Below are 24085 nucleotides of genomic sequence, written 5' to 3' on the forward strand. Positions count from 1 at the left end.
TTGAATTAGCTATTGTTGCCGATCGCTGTTCTTTGTCTGAGCTTTTCTATCCTGCTTGTTCTAAAGTCTTTGTATCCATTGCAGCCCAAGATGACACCTCAAGAAAAACTCAAACTCCGCATGCAGAAGGCCCTGAACAGGCAATGTGAGTTACTGATTCAGGCGTACTGCCCTTTTATAGTCTATTTATTTCAGGCATGTATGACATATTGGTTAATAATACAAAGTAACAATCACTTAAAAATCTATAATACTTACTCTAATAACACTTTTAATTGTATTTTTTTATTAGTTTAGTTAGATTTATTGATAAAACTAATACAATTTTAATTACTTTAGTTTGTTTAAATTATTTTCTAAATAAATGGTATTAGGCAAGGATGAAATAGAGCCTAAATTTATGATATTTAAATCAAATGCTGCGATTTTGAGCTTTTTATTGATAAAAAAAATTCTGATAATTCAGATATATTTACATTTTTTGAAGTGCTTTTTAAAGACTTTAATCTAAATCTGTAACATTTAAAGCTGCTTTTGGCTTAACGTTCAAAACAGTTATGAGCAATTCCAGCCTTATGGATGTGACATTTGCAGTAAAATCTCAAAACATACATTCACAGAGAAAGTATATGTTAACATTATATTGAAACGCGTTTATATTTCCCAAAACAACTAACCATAGTTAAATATCGAGTCACAAATCAATTAAATTAACTTAACCCTTTGATGCACAGGCTATAAAATAGATATAGAAAAAATAAACTTAGATGGGTCACTTTAGGCCCATGTAGTGCATCAAAGGGTTAAATTTAAGTTATTAAACATAAACATAAAACATTTAAGTTGTCCCTGAAAAATATAAAGAATCGTGTTTCATCATTTTAAATGAGTCATTTGAATTAGCGGAAAAGTCTTTTTTTTTTTTTTTTTTTTTTTAAGTCTTTTTTTTAACGTTTTTTTTTACTTTTATTTTTTTATTGTGAACTGTGGTTGCTGGTTAATTATAATCCCAACATAAAATTGCAGATACTTACTTTGTGATATTGATGCTTAAACCAAGGATTCCCAAACCCTAAAATAACAATGCCAGTGACTCGCGACCCTCAAATTCCTTGGAGGTGGCTATAAATATACAAACGTTGTGCACACAATAGGCCTATATAAACACGAGCATATTAATAACACAAAAACTGCAAAAGTGTAATAACCATAGGCTATAATTTATATAGTTATTTATGAACTTGTTTAATTTAATATTAACCTCACCTAAAGAGACTGGTGGACACAATGTTTTCAGCAAGTCTATTCATGGTTTAATTTTGGAACTCGCCAATCAGAGATCATCCTCATAACTCAGTTGTGGCCTGTATTTATTTTTATTGTATTTGACTGCCATTAAGATGTAAAAAAGTTTAACCTGGTGCTATAAAAATTAATCTGCTGCAGCTGATGCTATTTCTGCATTGTTAATCTAACATAAACACACCAATCTTGTGAAAAAAAATACAAATTTACTATTGCTTACTGTTGCTTTTTTCTATTATAAACTACTATGTTTATCTTCTGTGGGTTCTGTGGGTAAAATATGGTAGTTCTAGTAGTTTAATAAAAATTATTTCACTTTTTTTAAATCAAGCGACCCCAGTATGCACATTAAAAAAAGGTCATGTGTTCTATAAGCGTGTTGATAAAAACGTGTGTAAATGTACAAACCAGCAGGCTGAGCACATTGTAAAACATCTGAAATGTTGTTTTGGTCATTGTAAAACGCCTCAACTATTTCAGTATTAGTGTTATTATATTATTAATGACCTTCAGAATCAAGAGCATCTGTGCTCAGCGTCTGACACCTTCAAACACCACCACGCAATCACTGCATGTTAGGATTGCCTTCTGAGGCTCAAGTCATTTATTAGATGAAGAAAAGATTGATGCAGCTTCTCTGACTACAGCAAATTTAGCTTTTACTGTTAACATTTGGCACCTAATAAGCAGAAAGTGACAATTTTGTTCGCTTTGATTCGTTGGATGCAAACGCTGCTTTATTTGCACATCTTTTATGCAATAAAGTTTATTTGATTTTTGCAGGGAAACATAGATACTGTCAAGTGACCCCTACTTTGCGAACCACTGGCTTAAAAGATATATTGTGCAGCCCTAATTCTTACCATGATTTACAGAAGACACCCTCTAATATGTCATTCAGTGCAACAGTTTATATCCCAAAAATCTATTTGGAAGGAGAATCATTTGTTGGCATATTAAAGGACTTTATGTGAGGACTACTGTACACCCCCAAATACCAAATCATTGCTATTTAAAATTATTAATAATTTAAAATATAAAACAATTTTGTAGTCATGCTCTTATATATTTACAGGTCATACATATACACACTTTTGTAAATTTAATTTGATGCGAACACCAAACTGAGACATTTCGCCTTTGACCCATATGCTTCATGTTTTTAAACGATCTCTCTGTTATGGGAAAGTCGTGTGAAATAATAGCTTGTTGACCCTGTCTCACCTTTTGCTTTCACCTTCATCAGCCAAGGCGGATAAGAAGGCGGCACAAGCTAAGATCCAGCAACAGGAGCACAAGCGACAGGTAAAAGCGTGGGTGTACCTGTGGTATGTGGATGGGGGTAATAGAGGTAGTTTTGAGTTTTAAAAACTCATGTTTTTCCCCCTCTCACATCACAGGAAAGAGAGGGAGTTCTTCGCGCAATGGCACGGAAAATACGCATGAAGTGAGTCTGAGCATGTACATACATGTGCAACCCATTCATGTAGGAACTGTCCTCTGGGTTTGTGAAGGAGAGGATACAGTTTGGTCATTGTTTGGTCTTGCAGGGAACGGGAACGGCGGGAAAAAGAGAGAGATGAATGGGAGAGACAGTATGGACGTCAGAGTCATTCGCCCTCCCCTAATGCCAAATACAGTGAGTATCTGTACGAAGAAGCCCTACTTCAGATAGAGGCCATTCATATTGCTATCAAGACCTAAATCAAGATTCTTGGTGTGAATTGAACTGAATTCTTGGTAGTGAAGGATTTTGTGTAGATGTACAATGTGGTTGTCATTTAAACATACTAACTTTAAGAAGATTCTAATCATAAATCTTGAACAACCTACAGGTCGGGACTACGGCTCATCGAGAAGGTATGCTGAAACCAGTCTGGACCGGCCACACTTGTCCATTTCATCTTGACGTATTGCTGTTTGGCCTCATTTGAATAATTTTTTGCTGTCTTTCTCAACAGGAGATCACGCTCAAGATCACGGAGTCCTCCTTACCGGTACTGAAGAACCTGCTGATAAAAGAGACAATGACACATCAAACAGATGGTTTAGGAGTGATTACAACAGTTTACATGCAAGTCTGGAGGGAAATTACAAATAAAATGAATATCACTCACTGCAGCTTCTCTTACGTCTTCTAAGGATGCAATGGAAACCAACTAAATCCTTTCTTAAATTGTGAAAATTAACAACATCATGCTATAGAAACGCATATGAACTCTTTATTACACAGAAAACATGAATTGTTGGGAATGTTTTGAGCTGCTAGGATTCTTACAAAGCTTTGCAGATTGTTTTTGGTTGAACTTTGATAATTATGCTGAAGATTGGGATGGATCCTCTTCCCTCTTGTCTTAAAGCCCCATTAAAGAGTGTTCACACACTCAAAAAATACAAATTGTTGCGATTTTCTCACCCTCATGTCTTTCCAAACACCTTTGGCTGACTGACTTTCTTGAAAAACATCATTCTGACAAACTTTGCTTTCGGTAGAATTAGGAAAAAAGGTCAGCAAGGCTGAGTAAGTGACATACTTGTGTTTTCTAGGTAAACCTTTCCATTTGACCTCATTGTACATAATATCTTCATTAAAGAGAGTACATTTCTTTTAAAGAAAATGCTGATTCTATTTGCTCATCTTTTTCACTCAGCAATGTAAATGTCTGGTGGTTCTTTCTTCTATTGAAAACAATCATCAGTGACCACACATTTTGACAGAAATAAAAACCTAAACATGAATGAAAAATGAACTTGGCTTGTGAGGTGTTTCTCCTGAGGAAAAAAATAACCGTTTATTTTTGGTGTTACAGTGCGTTACTGCGATGACGTATTGTATATTAACCGCCAGGCGTACTCAACCAATGAGAAACGAGTGTAAGTTGGCGTAAATTGCTGTTATTAAGATTTTGTTCACTTCACCCACTTCAACGAACACTTTCGTCTACATATATTTGCCTCCGCTGTCCACAAAAGAGAAGCAAGCGTCTGAAAGTAAAGCGACAGTTACTTTGGGTTTCGAAACACGCCGGACAGCCAAACAAACACCTGTCTCTCAGTCGACCTCGATAAAGCCACTTCCTCTTCACCCACATCCTTAACCAGCACTTTTATTGGTGTCAGAGCACCAGCTGCGCGCTATCAAAGCAACTATTTACACAATTCCTCCAATACGACTCATAAGTTAGATAAGTAAACGGAGAGTTTACATCGTTTAATGCGGTGGCTGTGAGAGTGGATCTGTTTTTATGGGGGTCAGTGAGAAGACGGAGCGAGGATGAGGAGGATGATGATGGGCGGGCTGAAGGACTGTAGGCGTTCCTCATGCCCTCCTCCTCCTGCAGGGCCAGCAGACAGTGTGAACTTGAACATTGACGGGCACAGCACTGAACGACACTCAAGACGCACATCACTGCCGTTTTATGAGGTCTACTAGGTTTGCCTGCTTAATTCTGGTGTAGTTTTGGAGGAGCCTCTCTCGCTATGTCCAGACGCAAACTCGGCAGCAGACCGCAACACCTGAGTGTGATGCAAGGTAAGCTGGATTTAAAACAGCTCCTCCTATATTTAAACGATAAACGTGATATTTATGTATGGGGGCTGTATGTTGATAATGTGACAGAGTGAAAGTAGGAGTGATAGATATAACCAATAAGGCATAATTAACTTTTCACGTGGTGTGTGGCTTGCTCCGGTGCGAGTACAGAACTTGACATTGGAGTTGGGGGGGGAAACGTGCCCTCGTGTTTTTATTTATGTGTTGCTGACAAGCTGTCTTTATTAAGTAATTTAGTGTTAAATATATCGTTCTATGCTCTTACTCTTTTAGTTATTTGTTATTTTGACTGAGTTGGCGCAATAGCATTGCACTTCCTTATTGCATCTTCTCAAAATCTATATTTGTGTCGTCATTTGTCATAACTTATCCGCTATTTTAATTTTAAAGCTTATTTATTATTTGTACATACATCTTCATTATCTGATGCTACCTAACGCGTAATTCTTCTTAAACTAGTGCGCTTTACTTTTAGATTGTCGTTTATTAATCGACAACCAATAAATCAATCGATAAATATAGTCGCTGTAGATGGTTTGTAAGTCTAAAGGGCAGTGAAATATTGTTTTGATCATGACAGTATGTTTCTGTTGTTTGTTTTATCTTCTAACTGTGGGCAGCTGTGCGTGCCTCACCTGACCACAAGACTTGTCTCTGCGTTAGCCGTGTCCGATTCTTGAAGTTCATTTGAGTCCTTTCTGTTCAATGAATCGTTTGAACCCACTGATATCTGATAATTGATTCTGTTAGAGAGATGTGTAGCTGAAACACACGGGAAATGAGAGGAAATGTTTTTTTTATTATTATTATTATTATTATTATTCGTTAACTCACTTAAAGCTATTTTATTAGGGTTAATTTTTAAGTGTTTTAAAAGCTAATCAACATATTTTTTTACCAGCTGAATCAATATAAGCATCGGTATTAATAGTAAGCCATGTCTACGTATTTAAATAAGTGTCAGAGCTTGTAATATTATAACCAATAAAAGATGTCAAAGGCCACGTGATGACGTGAAAACAACCGCGCGAAGCGAACTGTTCAAAGGAGCCGATTCAGTTAAATGAGTCGGACTTCTAGTCACTACACTAGTGTAAATGTGTGTTGAAGAGAGAGCTAGCCGCGCCTTTTGCGTGTCGGCACAAACAACCAGAGCTGTTGAAACAGGAAAGGTGACATTTTTGAGTAACCACCAGTGAAATCCTCCCCTCCCCGGGACTGTCTGTACCTGCATCGGCATGGACAGCCTAGTCCGGGCAGGTGGATCCAGTAGAGGCTGTAAGGTGTGTGTTTGTATTTGCGTGTGTGATCAGGAGTCCATGACCACAGCAGAAGCACCCAGGCCAAAGGGCAAGTTCCTCTTAACTAACCGTCTTTATACAGCCAAGTTAAAGGTGCTTGGAGCAGGATGAGTGTGCATCAATGCACTAAGAGAAAATGAAATTCATAATAAAATGTGCAGATTTGATCAAGCCCAGACAACTTTCATTGCAGAGCATTTCATAATTTTTTAATGTAAATTAATTTATAACTGTCTGTGCCAAGTTGGTAGTGTAAAAAGGGTGTTTAGATATGGACAACATATAAAAGAGACTGCGGTTAGGCAAAGATTCTAATCAATTCTTATTTAAAACATTGCTTGTATTCTTAAAAAGTATTATTATGTGTAGATGCTTTTATTTTACCTCTTTTTAGCATTATAACATATTTTTTAAACACTGATTAAGTTAACCTTTCTGGTATTTTATGCAGACTTTGCTGGTCACCCACTCAAAGTAGACTTTGTATTTATCTTGGTGGCAAAATCATGCTCTGGCCTGGCTAGATTTACATACTTCATCACTCTTTCACCACAGTGGTTATAAATGGTGTGAAAGACACCTTGTTTTGATCAACAGACTTGTGAGTGTGGTAGGACGACTACAGTGCAAAGTGCCTGATATATCAGCATGCACTAATGGGCGAATTGCTCAAGCGGGTCGGAGCTGCATCGCTCTGCTTCCTGTGCAAAGCAGCCCTCGGTGGCAGAGACACAGGAAGTGGTCAGTGTCTGCTGACCAGACAGAGCTGTGCTGATGGTGACAGTTTAGCAGTACGCCGATGAATGCAGAGAACTGAAAGTAGCACATTAGAAGAGAAACGAGGCTGTTGCAAAGCTACGCAGTTTGGTCATTTCAAGAGTTTCAAGTAAAACGGAGGCTGTCTAAAAGCACACTGATGACTGATGCGAGAAGCTGCTGCTTTGAGATTTTCTTATATCTCTCTCTTCTCCTAGGTTAGAAATGCTGGTTTGAATTCTACTTGGAGCTGGACCTTAGGGGTCACATTGGTGCCGTGACCCAGATTGAATTGAACTGTGCAAGTTAGCTCTTTCTTCGGCTCTAGATGCACTAGCAACTAGGTATGCAACGATTATAAATTTTGGTTGTACGATTATAATCTAAGGAATAATCACGGTTTTACAGTTATCACAACTATTATGCATTCATTGATTTCAAAACACTACTAGTTCAGAAAACCACATGAAAACTTTTTATAATTTAAAATGTTATTTATTGCTGCTCAGTAGCCAATTAATACAGCACGTAATAATATTAAAACAAACAATAGTCTATTTCTGTCTTTGTGCTTAAAAATAAGTACTTTTTAAAGATTTAAACATCATTAATAATATTACACTGAAAATAAATAAAAATAAGAGTAGATATAAATAGTATTTGTCTAATGCAGGGCTTAAAATTAACTTTCAGTTACTAAATAGAAAAATAACATGCATCTCAAGAAAGAACGGACAAAAGAAAGGAAGAAAAGTCTCACTTCTATTACTCTTTAAAAGTTTTGGTTTCAGTTTGTGTAATTTTAAATGCTCAGTCTCGTTATGCGCGATTTACATCTTTCTGTGTTTGTGGTATTAAGCAGGCGAGTCAGTAGGCCTAATATTCAAGATGTCCTCGCTTCAGCCTGTAGCTTGATGACATAGGCAATCGTCAACTACATAATGGACCTAGCTACTGTGACAGTTGGGTTTACGGTAGCGGGCGGTGTAGGCGATCATCAACTATGTAGCGGACCTTGTACCGCCCACTAAGGTAACGCTCATGCTACTGTGATGGTTGGGTTTAGGGTAGGGGGATGTGTAGGTGATTGTCAACAACATAGCAGACCTTGTACTGTTGACAAAGGTAGTGCCCATGATATGGTGATGGTTGGGTTTATTATAAGGGGAGTTGAAGGCGATTGTCAACTATGTAGCGGACATTGTACTGCCCACTAAGGTAACGCTCATGCAACCTTGATGGTTGGGTTTAGAGTAGGGGGAAGTGTAGGTGATTGTCAACTTCATAGCAGACTTTGTACTGCCCACTAAGGTAACGCTCATGCAACCTTGATGGTTGGGTTTAGGGTAGGGGGAAGTGTAGGTGATTGTCAACTTCGTAGCGGACCTTGTACTGCCCACTAAGGTAACGCTCATGCAACCTTGATGGTTGGGTTTAGGGTAGGGGGAAGTGTAGGTGATTGTCAACTTCGTAGCGGACTTTGTACTGCCCACTAAGGTAACGCTCATGCAACCTTGATGGTTGGGTTTAGGGTAGGGGGAAGTGTAGGTGATTGTCAACTTCATAGCAGACTTTGTACTGCCCACTAAAGTAACGCTCATGCAACCTTGATGGTTGGGTTTAGGGTAGGGGGAAGTGTAGGTGATTGTCAACTTCGTAGCGGACCTTGTACTGCCCACTAAGGTAACGCTCATGCAGACTTGATGGTTGGGTTTAGGGTAGGGGGAAGTGTAGGTGATTGTCAACTTCATAGCAGACCTTGTACTGCCCACTAAGGTAGTGCCCGTGCTACTGTGACTGTTGGGATTAGGGTATGGGGCGGTGTAGACCAGCGGTTTTCAAACTTTTAGGACATATTTTTTATACAATTAAGACAATACTCTGATTAGAGTCTACCATGTAAACAGCGGTTTTTGATTACCTTAATCTGATAAAAAGTCTTAACTGAACTAAACAGAAATGGGATTAAGACGCGGAGTATGCATATATCAGTGGCATTATTGAAGTAAACGCCCTAATCAAACTATTACAGTCATATAGGACTTTTCACCACATTTTGGGGCAAGATCCACACACACAGTAAAGGACCGTGCGTACACACACACACACACATCATGAAATGCGGAGGGTTTTTTTCTCTTTTCATTCGGCTTTCTGATAAAACAACACCCTCAGGGGCGTGAATGTGAAACTGCCGAACTACCGTAAAGCAGTAAAGATGAAACACCCTAAATTTACATGAACCTTGGCAGGAAAAGTGAATACAACATTCAAAAAGCACTTCACCTAACACCTTAATTATTTTATTTTCCTATTAAGGCAAATAACTAATGTCCAAGTAAGTGGAAGATCCAGAAGGGCATCCTGCTGATTTGATTCAGAAGGGCAGTATTTTGTCACACGGCTCACTGGTTTACTTTTATTCATTCACCGTCATTCATTTTAAAAAGCACCCGCTCCATTTTATTTGTATTTTTTGGAACACATTAACTGTACAGGTGCCTGATAGTTAGCTGTGGAGCTAACGGTAATCGTATTTCTCTAGTGAACGCATAAAAATTATAATAGTTTACTTGAATGTCTCGCGCCCCCCTAATAGGTCCTGGCGCCCCCGGTGGCTTGCGCCCCACAGTTTGAATACCCCTGGTGTAGACGATCGTCAACTATGTATCGGACCTTGTACCGCCCACTAAAGTAACATTCATGCTACTGTGATGGTTTGGTTTAGAGTAGAGGGAGGTGTAGGTGATCGTCATTTACCACCCACTAAGGTGACATTCATGCTACTGTGATGGTTTGGTTTAGGGTAGAGGGAGGTATAGGTGATTGTCAATTACGTAGCAGACCTTGTACTGCCCACTAAGGTAGTGCCCATGCTACTGTGAAGGTGTGGTTTAGGGTAGGAAGAGATGTAGGCGATCGTCAACTGCCGCCCAATAAGGTAACGCCCATGCTACTGTGATGGTTGGGTTTAGGGTAGGGGGAGGTGTAGGCGATCGTCAACTACGTAGCAGACCGGGTCAACTACAATCAACCTGCGGGCTGGAGCGAGGACTGTCTCAATATATGAGCGAGGCGGAGCAGGATTCTTGCGATGACCACCTGCTCAGTGCCGTTCTTTGTCATGAGACGCAGTTTTAGTTTAAACTTAAAGGGGAGCTTCTTTGGCAATGACGTATACAGTGTTAGATTTTACATTTAGTGGCCATTTGCACTGAAGACGCAGTGAGTGCAACACATTGAATTTCAGGCCATTAAACAGCTGATCCACTCCGAATCTTTCAGCACTCTCTCCAAAAACACTTGATTGATCTTGTTTTGTTCTGTGCAGAAACGTGGTGTTAAGAAGCTTTCATGATTAAATAACCATGATGAATTTAAGTGTGGTTAATGGTGAAACCGGTTAATCGTTGCATCCCTACTAGCAACTGATGCAAGAGGCTCATTAAAAAAAAAAAAACCTTTAAATCCAGCTGTAAGCTGATAATAAACCTTACTTCCCAGACCAAAGAGACACTAGTGACTGACAGTGGAGGCTGTCGTTTTTATCATATTTGTTTGCATGCCAAAAATGGCAATCCAAAAACTGTTTGCAGTGCGGTATAGTGCAAGAGCGGTGATATTGGTGCCGTGACCCGGATATGAGTGAGGTAAATGGGGTACATAAATACATGTACTAGAGCTTTGCTGGTAATCCTTACTTTCCTGGGCACATAATACAGACATGGACACTAATGCTTGAGGCTGTGATGTTTATCATTTACGTTAGCGTGCCCACCTCCAATGCTGGTTCGACTACTGCTCCAATCAGGACAAGTACAACCAAAAGGATTACACGAGATCCTCTCAACAGCCAAATTTTTTTTACAACATTTTTGTATTGTTCTCTTTACAGATGATCCAAATTCCACACTCATCACCTCCTCATCATCATCTGAGCAGATACCTGAGCCTGAAGATGAAGGTCGCGACCTGTTGACATGTGGCCAGTGTGGTCAGGCGTTCCCGCTGGCCCACATCCTCAACTTTATCCAGCACAAACAGGGCGGGTGCGGCACAGCCAGAGCCCGTCCTCAGGGCCACACTCCTCCCTCTCCAGCCAGCCGGACGGTGCAGTGCGGCCAAGGAACGAAGGTGGAGGCGGGTTATGTGGAGCTCCGGCGGGTGACGGACAGGAGATGGAAGGAAGAGCCAGGTGTGAGGGTGGAGGCCAACCGAGCTGGTGAGTTCTAGGTGCTAATTAGTGTCTTTTTTAGTAAAACTGTCCCCTCATTTAACAACCTCGTCCCCAGTCCGGCTCATTAGGCCGCTGTTGCTGTGGCGCTGAGGCCTTGGTGAGTTTGCGAGTTAGAGACGCCAGGCCTAATTGTGTGGAAGCGATAGGCAGTTCTGCTACACACGCGAACAAACGTACACTTATACATGCACCCAGGGGGGTGCCGGAAAGGCACCTGAGCACACCTGAGCATCTCCTTAGCTCTGTCTCTCAGGTGAAGTGGCCAGGTAAACACAGCACAGTCAGGTCACCAAACTGCACCAAACTCCCAGAGCTCTCGCGCACACACACACACACACACACAAACACACACACACACACTTTCCTCAAACCACTCATTATTCCAGCACTGTCAGTCATAGCAGGTGCTGACATGGTGTGCTATTCCCAGAGTCCTTTGTGAATTGCATCACTCCTATCAAAATAAAGTCTTGAAATGAGACATTTTCCCATTGTTCACCCTTTGAATCTAAATGGAAAGGAATTTCTTTTTGTTAATTTTGAGAAACATTTTAATTATACAAAGTGTAGCTACACAATAAACAAATTGTGGCTAATGCTGCTGTTTACATAAATATATGTGCTGCATGTTTTAGCATAATCTATTACACATAAGTAGCACGTTGAGATTGTGAGCATCTCTACTTTCAATTGTAATATTTCGTATTTTTTTGTCAAGTAATGTTTACATTATATTAATTTACTTTTATTTTTATGACTACATCAGTGCCAATAGCCTAGCGGTTAGTGCATCGACACATAGCACCAAGATGCCTGCGGCGACCCAAGTTCGATTCCCGGCTTGTGGTCCCTTGCCGATCCTTTCTCTATCTCTGCCACCCACTCTTTCATATCTGTACTTATGCACTATCCTATCAATAAAGGTGAAAACCCCTAAAAAATAAATAGAAGCAGGATTTTGTATAACATGTCTTTTTAGTTTTTGTTTTAGCACTTTTAGTTTTTTCAAGGATTTACAATAAATCAAACCACAATAACCAATCCTTACCTTGGACAGGAAAAAGATTTATAATAATCATTTATTTAAAAAATTTATATTAAAATAAATTAATTACTGAAAATCTAAAAGAAATCTAATCAAGCACCAATCCACATTCCACAACTTCAGACTTCCAAAGCTTTTTTAATATCTAACTCCTAGGTATCCCACGATTTGGGGTATTTTTTCCTTGTTATATATGTGAGCTTTTCAAGAGCCAAACATGTTATAAGGGTTCTCAACCAAAGTCCAATTGAGAGGCGATTTAACATTTTTCCAACATTGAGCAATACAACGTCTTGCTTGTATTAAACATAATTCAATCAATTTTCTTTCTTTAGTAGACTAAGAACAACTGTCTTCATACATATTCAATATACATAATCCAGAACTTAAAGGAATTGCAATGGAAATAAATTGTGAAATATATTGAGTCACCTCCACCCCGAAGTTTTGTACCTCCTCACACTCCCACACACAATAAAAAATGTACCTTGTATCTTATTGCATTTAAAACAAAGATCAGGGCTATTAGGTCAGTAATATTTTTAAATGTTTTAAAATAAGCTTCTCCTGCTCACCAAAGCTGCATTTATTTGATCAAAAATACAGTACAAATTGTAAAGTTGTGAGATGTTATTGCACTATATAAAATAACTAGTTCATTATTTAATTTTATCATTTACTCCACTGTTTTTAAAAGATGAATTTTCAGCTTCATTACTCCAGTCTTCAGTCACATGATCCTTAAAAAATCACTACTGTTAATTATAAAAAATAATTATCATATTTATTAAATAATAATAATTATTATTATTACTATTATTAATATTGTTAATGTAATAGTAATAAAAGCAATAATGAATGGATTAATAATTATTTTTATTTGAAACTACATACAAAAAGAAAGCAGTTATTTAAAATTCTAATAAATATTTAACAATTTAACAGTTTTTTTTTCATATTTAATAAATGCCGCCTTGATGAACAGAACCATTTTCGTTAAAAAAATAAATAAAAAAAAAGATATATCTACCAAATATATCTGGGGCCAAATCAGGTTGCCTTGCAAACTAGCACAACAAACTTAAAATTGCATTTTTACCACAAACCGTGATTCTAAGGAACCTTTTGTACCGTGGAAACAGGAAAGTAAAGATGTCAAGAAACTTTTAAGTTTCAAATTTATAAAGGAAATTTTTGGTGAAACATTGAACTTTTGTCTGTTAAACAGGATGTTGGTGGGTGTGTGTGTGTGTGTGTGTGTGTGTGTGTGTGTGTGTGTGTGTGTGTGTGTGTGTGTGTGTGTGTGTGTGTGTGTGTGTGTGTGTGTGTGTGTGTGTGTGTGTGTGTGTGTGTGTGTGTGTGTGTGTGTGTGAGAGAGTGTGTGTGTGTGTGTGTTTTTGTCAGCTTCTAGAGTGTTTTTCAGTGCAGTAGTTAGCCCTAAAGGGAATCGCCGGCCTGTGCAGGTGTTGGTGTGTCTCAGGCTGATGCTACTGAACCGTGACCTGAATCGCTTCCTCATATGGGCTGGATTCTTTCCCCCAAAACATGAGCAAAACAGACATTATTAGTTTATCATTACAGACTGAAACAAGAAAATGATTGTGATTGATTGCTATCAACAACAGAAAAAACCTCACTCTTACTTTCAGGTCAGTCCCTCCCATATATACACATGCTAGCATTTCCTTCCTTTTCGTTCTCTGCTTCCGGCCATCCATGTTACTTGCTGCTCTGGGGTTCAGTCCCTCTTGCCTATTTTGTGTGTGCGCGCGTGTGTGCGCATGTGTGTGAAGGTGTATGCTGCTGAAAAAGGTGTCAGGGTGAGAAATGCAAAACATTCTAATGTGTGATTTCCTCACTGTCTATAGTCTTGGGTTATTATTGAAGCAAAAATTGAGGCATCAGAATGAGATTAGAGATGGACTCTGATAAGGATCTGCACAAACTCTGTTTTCATCTTTACTTGAAAAATGAAGGGGGGGTCTAATTCCTAACAATGCTGCATTTACATAAAAATACAATAAAATCTAGTAAAATCTTTACTTTTTAATCAATTTAATTCTAATCAATTTATTCTCTGAATAAAATTATTAATTTTTCTAAAAAAAAGTATTCCTGACTACAGATTTTTAAACTGTAATGAATGCCACTTCAGAAAAGTCTATTAATCTCATTTTGTTTTTACATTTTCATTAGAAGATTCTTTGATTTCTTTTGCTTTTCACTTTTGAGATCAGTAGGCAAGTAGAATATATTTGTTACCTTTAAAAAGTGGCAATGTTCTGTATGTATATACTGAATATTTTTCAGTGGATTTCACTTTATTGACATTTCCCTTTCCCATTTAAACGTTTCAAATATAAATCAACTTTTCCTTAATTTACTTGTAGCATTAAAGTGACTAATTTCAGTTTTAGTGTTTTATGTAAAATTAATTTAATCAAGAATAATAATAATAATAATAATAATAATAATAATAATAATAATAATAATAGCTTATTTTTTCAATAATCATAACTAGGGCCAGACAGAATCTGCAGAATTTTTTTTACTGTTTCTGCGCAGAATATTGTAAGAAAAATCTGCACATTTATGCTGAATGATTTTGGGTGTATCGTAACTAAAAACTTTGTTAAATAAAATAATAATCCATTTTTAACTTTTATTTAATGTTTACAAGGCGAATCCAATTAGATCCATTTATTTGGTTTCTCATATATCTACTTAAAGGCAGAAATGATTACTTTGCAAACTGTATGGTAAATAAATCATATAAACATTTACATATTAGTCAGTAATATTACTGAAATTAATTAAAAAAAATAATAAATATAAATTTACACAAGTAAATAAACAGACATGATGGGCTGAAAATCTATGGATTTCTTGCCCTAGTCATAACATGGTGTTAGCTAATGCAGTTGGTAATGGGTTAGTTGTAAGTTTACATTTAAATATTAGGTATATACAGTATAGGCTAGTCAACATTTAATACATTTTTTATTGTTCATTCTTATTTTCACTTTATCTTTTTCATCTTTAGGTTACATTTTCTAATTATAATTCTCACATATAAACTTAAAATACAAATAAAACATGCAGTTAATGCAGTGGGTGACGTGTACATCCTTGACCTCTTGTTTTTCTAACATCAAGTGTTTTTATTAAACATATGTAAGTGTATTGTTATTAACGTTGCAGTAAAATCATAAAATATTATATGTATGTAGTTTAAATGCCCTGAACTTACAACAACAAACCTATTAGTGTAAGAGTTCAAATGTAGCCAGTTCTTGGCAGCTCTAGATCCCCAAAAGAGCACTTTTTGTGTTGCTTGGGTGGATTAGGCGTTTTGTGTGTACATCGTTTTTGCACTTTCATTGTTACTCATCCAATAAAAAATCAGTTTGCCCACAAACTATCAAACAGGCGTAAATCTGTGTATACATGTGGGTGTAAAAAAGTGACAGGAACATTTTGAAGAGAGCCATACCAGTGTAATGTATCAGGGAATTGGTTTAGACAATGTATCAATAGTCTTATTTTTATTTCCTTCAGCCGTCTCTTTGCTCTTCATTTCAACTGTCCCTTTCTTCTATCTCTCGCTCTTTCTCGCTAGCTCGCTCTGTTCCCTAGAGAGAGGAGATTCTGCCTGCTGCTCGTTAGCGCTCTCAGCCAATCTGCATTTTTAATTAGCGGTTATTGCTTCTGCTTAATATGCAATTGCTACCCTGGGCCAAATGGGAATCCTTACAAAAAGAGTGAGGGGAAAGAATGAAAGAAAGGGAGAGGGAAAAGAGAAAGGGAGAGAGAGAGAGAGACAGGCTGGGTATTGTGTTTCACTCCAAGACCCTGAGACAAAAGCCCCCTCCGCCCCTCCTCGCACCCTCCACCCGAGGGAGAGATTTGGAGGCAGAAGGGGTGTTGTGTGAAGGGGACGAAGGTGCAGTCACAGGAGTGATGCTTTTTCTGTTGTTTTTCCATGACCTGTGCTGCTATTTCTTTTTGTTCTTAATTTAAGCACATTTCAAATCAAACACACCCTTTTATCCAGTGTTTTAACCTCCGCTCCCTGAGGCTCCGGGATCTGGTTCTTGCTTTTTGACGAGAGATCTTCTCCAGGCACAGAGGACAGGAGAAGAGAATAGGAGAGGCTCTTTTTAATCTTCTTCTTTGCCCCCTCCCAAATAAAATGCAGAAGGATTTTGACTTGAGGAGATGTAAAAGAGGCTTATAGCACCCGGCTTTGAACCCTTTGTAAGAGAATGGAAAAAATGAAATGAATTTTCTTCTCAGTTTTGGGATCCTCTTTGCAGACAGGCCCCATTTATCAAGGAGGCTGAGTCAGGACTCATTTGCATAAAACCTTCGTTTGCCCCGTTCCGCTAATTAGCAATTTGCAGCTTAATTGGCGAGCAGCTCTCTGAAATAGAGACAAAGCTAACCACGTTTAAAAATACCACCAGAGCCGCTAAAGGAGCCCATCCGTGCTCATTTGCTTCTGTCTCAATCTTCCTCTCCTCAGTCATCCGGCTCTCCTGTGAGCACACCTTTAATCAGGCGAGCCTATCTGCTCAGGTCTGACTCAACAGCGGCGCTATTACCAGCTCATTATTGCTCTGACACCTGCAGGGCTCTGTGACATGCAGCTTTTCTAAAGATTTGCCTGAAAAATTAGACGAATGGGGAAAATGTGTTCACGGGAGGAGGTGCTGTAGGTTAGAAGGATGAGTTGTTGTTGCATGGGAGTTGATTGTAGTGCACTGTCTGTTTTAGCAGAATGCAGATTTGGTGAATGATAAGCACTAAAAAATGTCAAGATCAAATTTACACAAACATTTGAATCCTTGTTTGTTGCATTTACCAAACCTGAATTTTGTTGACCCTTTTAAATTGTCACCTATAAGAAGTATGCTCGCATTCTCTTCTAAACCTAACCACAGACTGTATCTGCCCTATTTGTGGTTTTACCTGTTTTTCTGTTTTCTGTAAATGACCAAGTTAGCCTACAGCCTTTTCATTCTGCTGTTTCATTTTCATGTCATGTTACGATAGACATCTTTCCAGTCCACTCAGCAGATTTAGTCAGAAATATAGAGAGCACATCAGCGTGTGAAAGCCTTTGTTTGTTTGCTTTTGAACCACATTCTGTTTATCCTGGACACTAGCAATGAAGACTCTGTCAGTGGACCACATGATTGGCTAGAGCTGTACATGCATGTTATAGACCATTTATTAGTCAAACTAGTTTGGTTTTCCCTTCTGAATGTACTCCTATTTAAAAGAGTATCTGTTTGTATTAAGGCTGGGCAATTAATCGAAAAGTAATTGAAATCAATATTCATAACCTATAATCGTTAAATTTTTTTTCCTGATCAATTTATTCATTTATTTTTTCAGATTATTTTCCCTACAGCATGTGGAGTCGCGTGACAGCATTTTTAAAGACTAATTTATACTTCTGTGTTGAGCACAAGCGTATTGTCCGGCAAAGCCTTCGCGCGGTCACATACCAGTGCACCTCTCAAAATATGTAACTACACGTCGCAATGACGCAAAATACAGACTTTATGATTTGTCAGTTTAATAGTGGTGAGGAGTGTGGACGGTGCTGATTAATTTCAGTTGTTCAATGTTGACGTTCAATAAATAGTTTTAGACCGTAGATGGTGTGTGTTTCCTTCAATTATTTTAAAATCAGGTAATGCACCCTTCGTTCAAAAATTTCTCACTGGTAATGTGAGCATATTTACTGTACAAAACTTAAAAATTAAAAATAAGCTTAAAAAATAAATAAATAAAATAATTATACACTAATTGAAATCGAGTTAAAACAATCAATTATTCAAGATTTTGATCTTATGCCAAATCACCCAGCCCTAGTTTTATGCTATGTGTGATTTTATTTATTAATTAATTAATTTATTTATTTATTAATTTTTAATTTACGTAAGACTAAAAATTATTTTCTCTTTCCCTCTCTAAAATAGAAGAGCCCTCCGTGTTCACCTGCCAGGTGTGTCAGTGTGTTTTCTCCAGCGCATGGAATCTCCTCCAACATGCTCAGATCACACATTCCCTCAACATCTACCAGGAGGACGACACCCCCACACAGACATCAAAACCGGCAGCCATGATGGATCCACGGCATCTGGGTGCTGCACTGGCCACTGCTTTCCAACCATCTTCCCTGCGATCAGCACGTCCTCACAAGCCTCCTCCCAGCTCCACCCATGTACCACGTGACCTGCAGGGCTTGAACTTCTCCATGTGTTTGCAGCGCCTGGCAGAGGTCAGCTGCAGCAGCGGCGGAGTGGTACCTTCTCCTTCCCCATCTCCTCCAGCCGCTTCACCTTTTCCCCACTCCACTCCATCAATTCACACAGCCTTCTCCTGTGAGATGTGTGGCCAGGGCTTTCAGTCTTTGCGCAGCCTGTCTGCCCACCGCCGCACTCACGCCTGCGATAGGCCCTACCACTGCGGCCTGTGCCAGCTTACGTTCTCCCAGAGTGGCGAACTGGCACGACACATGAGGAGCCACCGCCGTTCTGCTGCTGGACAGGAAACATCTGATCCCAGCCCTGCGAGTGCAGATGAGGACAGAAAGCTTTCTGGACCGGGAGATAATGATATTTCTGGTGGTCACGGAGGAAGCTTGGAGGCTGGGAAGCATCCAGGAGGTGCCAGTCTGATCTTGATGCCCTTGCAGACTAGAGCTGCGGATCGCAATCTTCTGCGCTACTACCAGAGAGAAGTGGAGGAGGAGGTTCAGGGTGAGCCACAGCAGCCATCTCCCTACGGCAGCCCCTCAGAGGGCTCTATGGAGAGCGGAGATACAGGTGGAAGCGGGGAAAGTGGAATCGCCAGCGGCAACTGCACACCAAAGCGTCCAGAACGGGAAGATCGTCCTCAAGGCGACTGGGAGCAAGAGGTTGAGGCTGTAGAGATTGTTCAGGACTGGCAACGGGAGAACGAAAGGAGGCAGGTCACCAATGGAATGGGCAAAAAGAAAAAAGAAGAAGCTTGCGAGTTTTGTGGAAAGTGTTTCCGCAACAGCAGCAACCTGACGGTCCACCGGCGCAGCCACACAGGGGAACGGCCATACCGCTGCGGCCTCTGCAGCTATGCCTGTGCACAAAGCAGCAAGCTCACACGACACATGAAGACTCATGGCGCCCGTGGGACACGTGCTCCCTTTCAGTGCCAGCTTTGCTCCGTACCGTTCACTGTCTATGCTACACTGGAGAAACACCTCAAGAAGGTTCATGGACTTACTCATGCCAGTGTCGGCACCTACAGCCAGAGCTCACTCACTGAGTATAACAGCCTCGGCATCAAATTAGAGGACGAATCCATCAGTGATCAATCAGGAGCTCCCATCACAATGCTCGCAGATTCCAGTGTGGACCAAACAGAGCAGCTCAAAGAGGAGGACACTGAGATGAGGGTCAGCAGCACAGATGAGCCACCTATCTCTGAGAAAATGGGCACCACTGCAGCACTCAGTCAAACCACAATTTAAAATTAGCAGCACTTCTGCACATGACACTCTGATCATGTCCAAAACCACCATACGTGACGATGTTATGCCCATGACTTAGTATGAGCATCTTATCAAAAAACCAAGAAGACCTTTCCTGTCTTCACCACAGTACTTACAGACACTCTAGGGTGCAACGCCGATTACTGACCAAGACTTTGATTCATATCAGTAAAAGTGCCTACTGTTAAATCTAGTATCAGATGACTTCTAAATCTTACCCAACCACCGTGGCAAGGCACTTTGAACCCAGAATAAAAACCTGCAACTCGTAGTGCACAATCAGAGTGTATGGAGATGGTTGTAAGTCATTTTAGCCTTTTGATGAGCCCTAAAGACAATCGAACTGGAAGACTGAGCAGCCTACAGGTGATCTGTCAATGTGATTTAAAATTACACAATTCAACTCTGAAGTGGATACCTTGAGTTTGCGCTTTTGTAGCACTCTACCGCAGAGCCTTAAAGGTTCTTAAAAATAGGATATGGTGTACAGTCCTGCTCCCGAAGAGTCTTGCACCATTTGGCTTCAACGTTGATTAAACTAATCAAGGACTTTTTCAAAAATAACTTCATCAAGGTGTCGGAGCAGGTTTCGGATGAACTCTACCACACCATGGTCTTCCAGGAGCAGGATTGGACATCTCTGGTCTACTTAAGAATATATCTTAAGGAGCCAATGGGCCGCTTGTGTTTCCCAAAATATCTGACAGGGTTGATTCCTTTTGATGCTGTATATTAAAAAGGACTGATTGGGTCTGTGGCAATACATGTTCACTGTCACTTATCTATGTTAAAGAACCTTTGTTTCACATTTAGTAAATAGTGTAAATATATCCCGACACACTGTCATTTTGTAACCCATTCCACCAAAATGTCACATTGTTTTTTTTTTATAGCAAGACTACTGCACAACAGAATCCTTTTCGCTGTATTTTGTGAGCCTGTTTAGTCTGTTTACAGACCTTTGTTTTACTGCCAGAAAACATGGAAAAGCTATCAAATGTTTTCTTTATTTTTGTCCAGTGGTTTTCCAGGTTGTTTGTTGTGGTCATGTGAATGAAAAGCTTCATTTCTGAGGAAAGACTAAGTAGTCAATGACAGCTTTGACCTTTCTGAACGGTGGACCCACTGAGAGAGCACTTGTGTGTTTGTTCATATGTGATAAAGATACCAGATTTACGATAAATCTATACAGGGAAAGATTGCTTCGTTACAATTGCTTTGTTTATCAATGTCAGGGAACTGTTATGTTACAGTTTATATTTGTGATATGACAAATAATGTAGAATAAGTAATAAAAGGGAATAATAAAGCAATTTTTGTATTAACAAATGTGAAAATAGTTGGGCATTCAATTATGTCCATTTCTTCAGGGAGCAGCGAAAACAAAGCTCTTTTTGTCCTCTATATATTGTTATATCAGTTTCTGTTGGTTTAAATTTAATGTCTTGCGTTATTTCTCACTGTGTAGTCCACAACTTTACTGTGTATTTTGTATCCCAATGCCTATTTGTATGACAATTAAAAAAAACAGATTCAAAGTCAGAGGGGTGTGTGTGTGAGTATGTGAGAAGCAGGAAGTGTGACGGCACGTACGGTGAAGTCCAACCTGCTGGTACATGTCTAAGATCACATCACAAATTCAACAGTATTTGCACAGATGAGTCAGCCCGTTAGAAGAACAGTCATATCTGAGTAAACCACTGGGCTGTTTGGGTTGGCCTTCAAGAAAGACCCAGGTAGATCGCAATTCTACATCTGTAAAGGAGTGCTGGTATTGAAACGGGTGTTAGTGAGAGGAGGATGTTGGGAAGGAAACCAAGGGGGAGCAGGCAGAGTCATCTTAACAGCTCTATTCTTTTGTGATGGGACAAAACCTTCACGCCGGTATCTCTGGCCCCTCTAATGAGTGGGACGCTCTATGATCCCTATAGCTCATTAACAAGCAACCTTTTTAATGAGCTTTCAGCCTGGGCTGGGGGAGGTTGAATTGAAGGGACCATATGTAGCTCTCACCCCATCTCCAATTATCGCCATTTCGGAGAATGAGAGAAAGATAGCGAAGCACGAGGGAGGGGTACGAAACGTCATTTACAACTCTGGCAGTTCAGCAAAAATTCACGATTCTCTGAATCACAGGTGATCGCCTTGGGACCTGCATTGCTTCTCCTCTATCAAAACCTTATACACCCGACCCAGCCACACACCATTTGGTGGCCGCACGGACCCAATTACATAATGTAACACGAGCTTGTGCGAGTTAAGATGGCCTCTGGCAGATAGAAAACATTCCCAGGTGCCCTTTGTCTCTTTTGGGACAGCTTTCTTAAACACGCTGCCCTTCTGATCTGGGACTGGCCTGTGTTTATCTTTACTGGCCAATCACTATGCTATCAGGGTGTGGAGACGGGTAACTGACCGCACAGACCTGCAGGTGCATGTGGACTTTGAAATGTGTTTACGATTGACTACAGACCACAACAAAATACCCTACTGCTTCTTGAGTGAAAAGGGAAAGTTTGTGGTTTCGGGGTCTCAAGAAAGCTGCTCTTGAGTATGCATGACTGTCCTTCTGAATTCATTTAATTATGTTTATAATATGAATGTCTTTATAATGATCTTACAGCATTCCTAATGGGAGGCATTAACTGAAACTATTAAGTAAGGTCAATGAATCAAGGATTAAAACACCAAGCATGTATCTCCTGCGAAATTATGTAAGTAAAGAATAATTACCAATGGGCAATTGAAATATTAAACAAAATAAATGGATACAAATAATATTAGTTTAGTTTTTTAATGGCCAATCATTAATTATTTTGCTTTTACTACAGTTACCAAACCTAAATACACTGTTGTATTTCAGTTTGTCAAGTTTAGTCTTCAAACCCAAAGTGTTTTTGAGTCAATCCCTTCTGCTTTGATCAGATTTTTGATTGTTGGAGATTTGAAATAACTATTCAGTAAAGTGATTTGGAACTGTAATTCGCTCAAGACCTGCCCTGGAGCTACTTTAGCTCTGAAGTTCCATGAAAACAGCCCACTTTAGAGTGTTCATCGACCAATCACTATAAACCGATTTTATATGGTTCTTTTGAATGATACTATATAATATATAGTTTCCACAAAAAAAATATGAAGCAGCCCCACTGTTTTAACTGATAATATAAGGTACATTCTACCAGAAACATTCATTATTTATTCATTCATTCATTTTCTTTTCGGCTTAGTCCCTTTATTAATTTGGGGTTGCAACAGTGAAATGAACCGCCAACTTATCCAGCATATGTCTTATGCAGCGGATACCCTTCCAGCTGGAACCCATCTTTAAGAAAAACATCAGTACACGATCATTCACCACGGATAATTTAGCTCACCCAATTCACCTGTACCGCATGTCTTTGGACTGTGGGGAACCTGGAGCACCCGAAGGAAACCCACGCAAACGCAGGGAGAGCATGTAAACTCCACACATGTACGCCAACGGACCCAGCTGAGGCTAGAACCAGCAACCTTGTTGTGAGGTGACAGCACCTGCTGCGCCACCGCGTCGCTTAACATACATTTTCTGTCTCTTAAATAAAACAGAGATACAGTGAATAAAAAGTATTTCATCCCAAAAATGTCTAAAATGGACTGATGGTTGATTTATGTGAGTTGTTCTGTAAAGAAATATGTCATTCATTTGGTTCTCAGATATTTTTCTTTATTAAAAACACAAATTTGTTAATTCTGTTTTTGTCCTTGTGCTCAGCCCAATTGAACCAACAGCTTTAATAGTTTATATTATGCTGAAACTGTTTTTTAGGGGAAAAATCCTTAAATAGCACTTAAATAGTACTGAAAATACAGATATAGCAAGTTGAAGTTTTTATCATTCACATCAATCGAATGAAAACCTGAAATTATAAAGAAATTCTACAATTAAATACTATTTAAAAAGCTCTTCCCATGTTTCTGTCAGTCTTGTCACGTTTGCATTAAATTTAACATCCGTGCAATACACCTTTATGGCTATGAATCAGAGGAAGTGACATTATTTGATGGAAAAGCTGACATTGTTCAACGGTGCTGTAAGAATTGAGATATTGCAAATATTTTGATGTCTTTGACAATTCAAACATGAGCCGAAATCAGAGACAATTGCAGCAGGTGGGAATGCGGGAAAGAACCAGTTCCCGCTACATTTACATCTGAGTCTGCTGAAACTCGACTTCAACCACCCCAACTCACACATTTGGTCATTTTAAAGTCTGAATGTTTTAAATTAACCCAAGTGACTTTATCTATCATGTTTGATATCATTTGAAATGTCTCAGTGCGACTGGTACAATGGTCTCATTCTCTC

The 24085-nt window shown here is 39.2% G+C and overlaps 2 protein-coding genes across 6 annotated transcripts in view; both read left to right on the forward strand.

Annotated features, from left to right (window-relative positions):
* clasrp (CLK4-associating serine/arginine rich protein) overlaps positions 1–4055 on the forward strand; it is a 777720-nt gene extending 773665 nt beyond the window's left edge. For 4 of the 5 annotated variants that reach the window (XR_015514322.1, XR_015514321.1, XR_015514320.1 and 1 more), the window contains 6 exons: positions 85–145; positions 2552–2610; positions 2706–2752; positions 2856–2944; positions 3141–3165; positions 3267–4055. Coding sequence is in view for 2 of the 5 variants with exons in the window: in XM_087292041.1 (XP_087148167.1) it covers positions 85–145; positions 2552–2610; positions 2706–2752; positions 2856–2944; positions 3141–3165; positions 3267–3309 (324 nt within the window). In the remaining 3 variants the exon portion in view is untranslated. 5 annotated transcript variants of the gene reach the window in all.
* Positions 4056–4675: 620 nt separating this feature from the next.
* Positions 4676–21279, forward strand: znf296 (zinc finger protein 296). Its single transcript, NM_001044319.1, is given in 3 exon segments — positions 4676–4837; positions 10811–11137; positions 18188–21279. Coding segments are annotated over 3 exon segments (1911 nt in total). The 5' UTR covers positions 4676–4785; the 3' UTR covers positions 19720–21279.
* The last annotated feature ends 2806 nt before the right edge of the window (positions 21280–24085 follow it).

The sequence above is a fragment of the Danio rerio genome, chromosome 18 (genome assembly GCF_052040795.2).
Source record: "Danio rerio strain M-AB ecotype USA chromosome 18, GRCz13ab, whole genome shotgun sequence".
Lineage (NCBI taxonomy): Eukaryota > Metazoa > Chordata > Actinopteri > Cypriniformes > Danionidae > Danio > Danio rerio.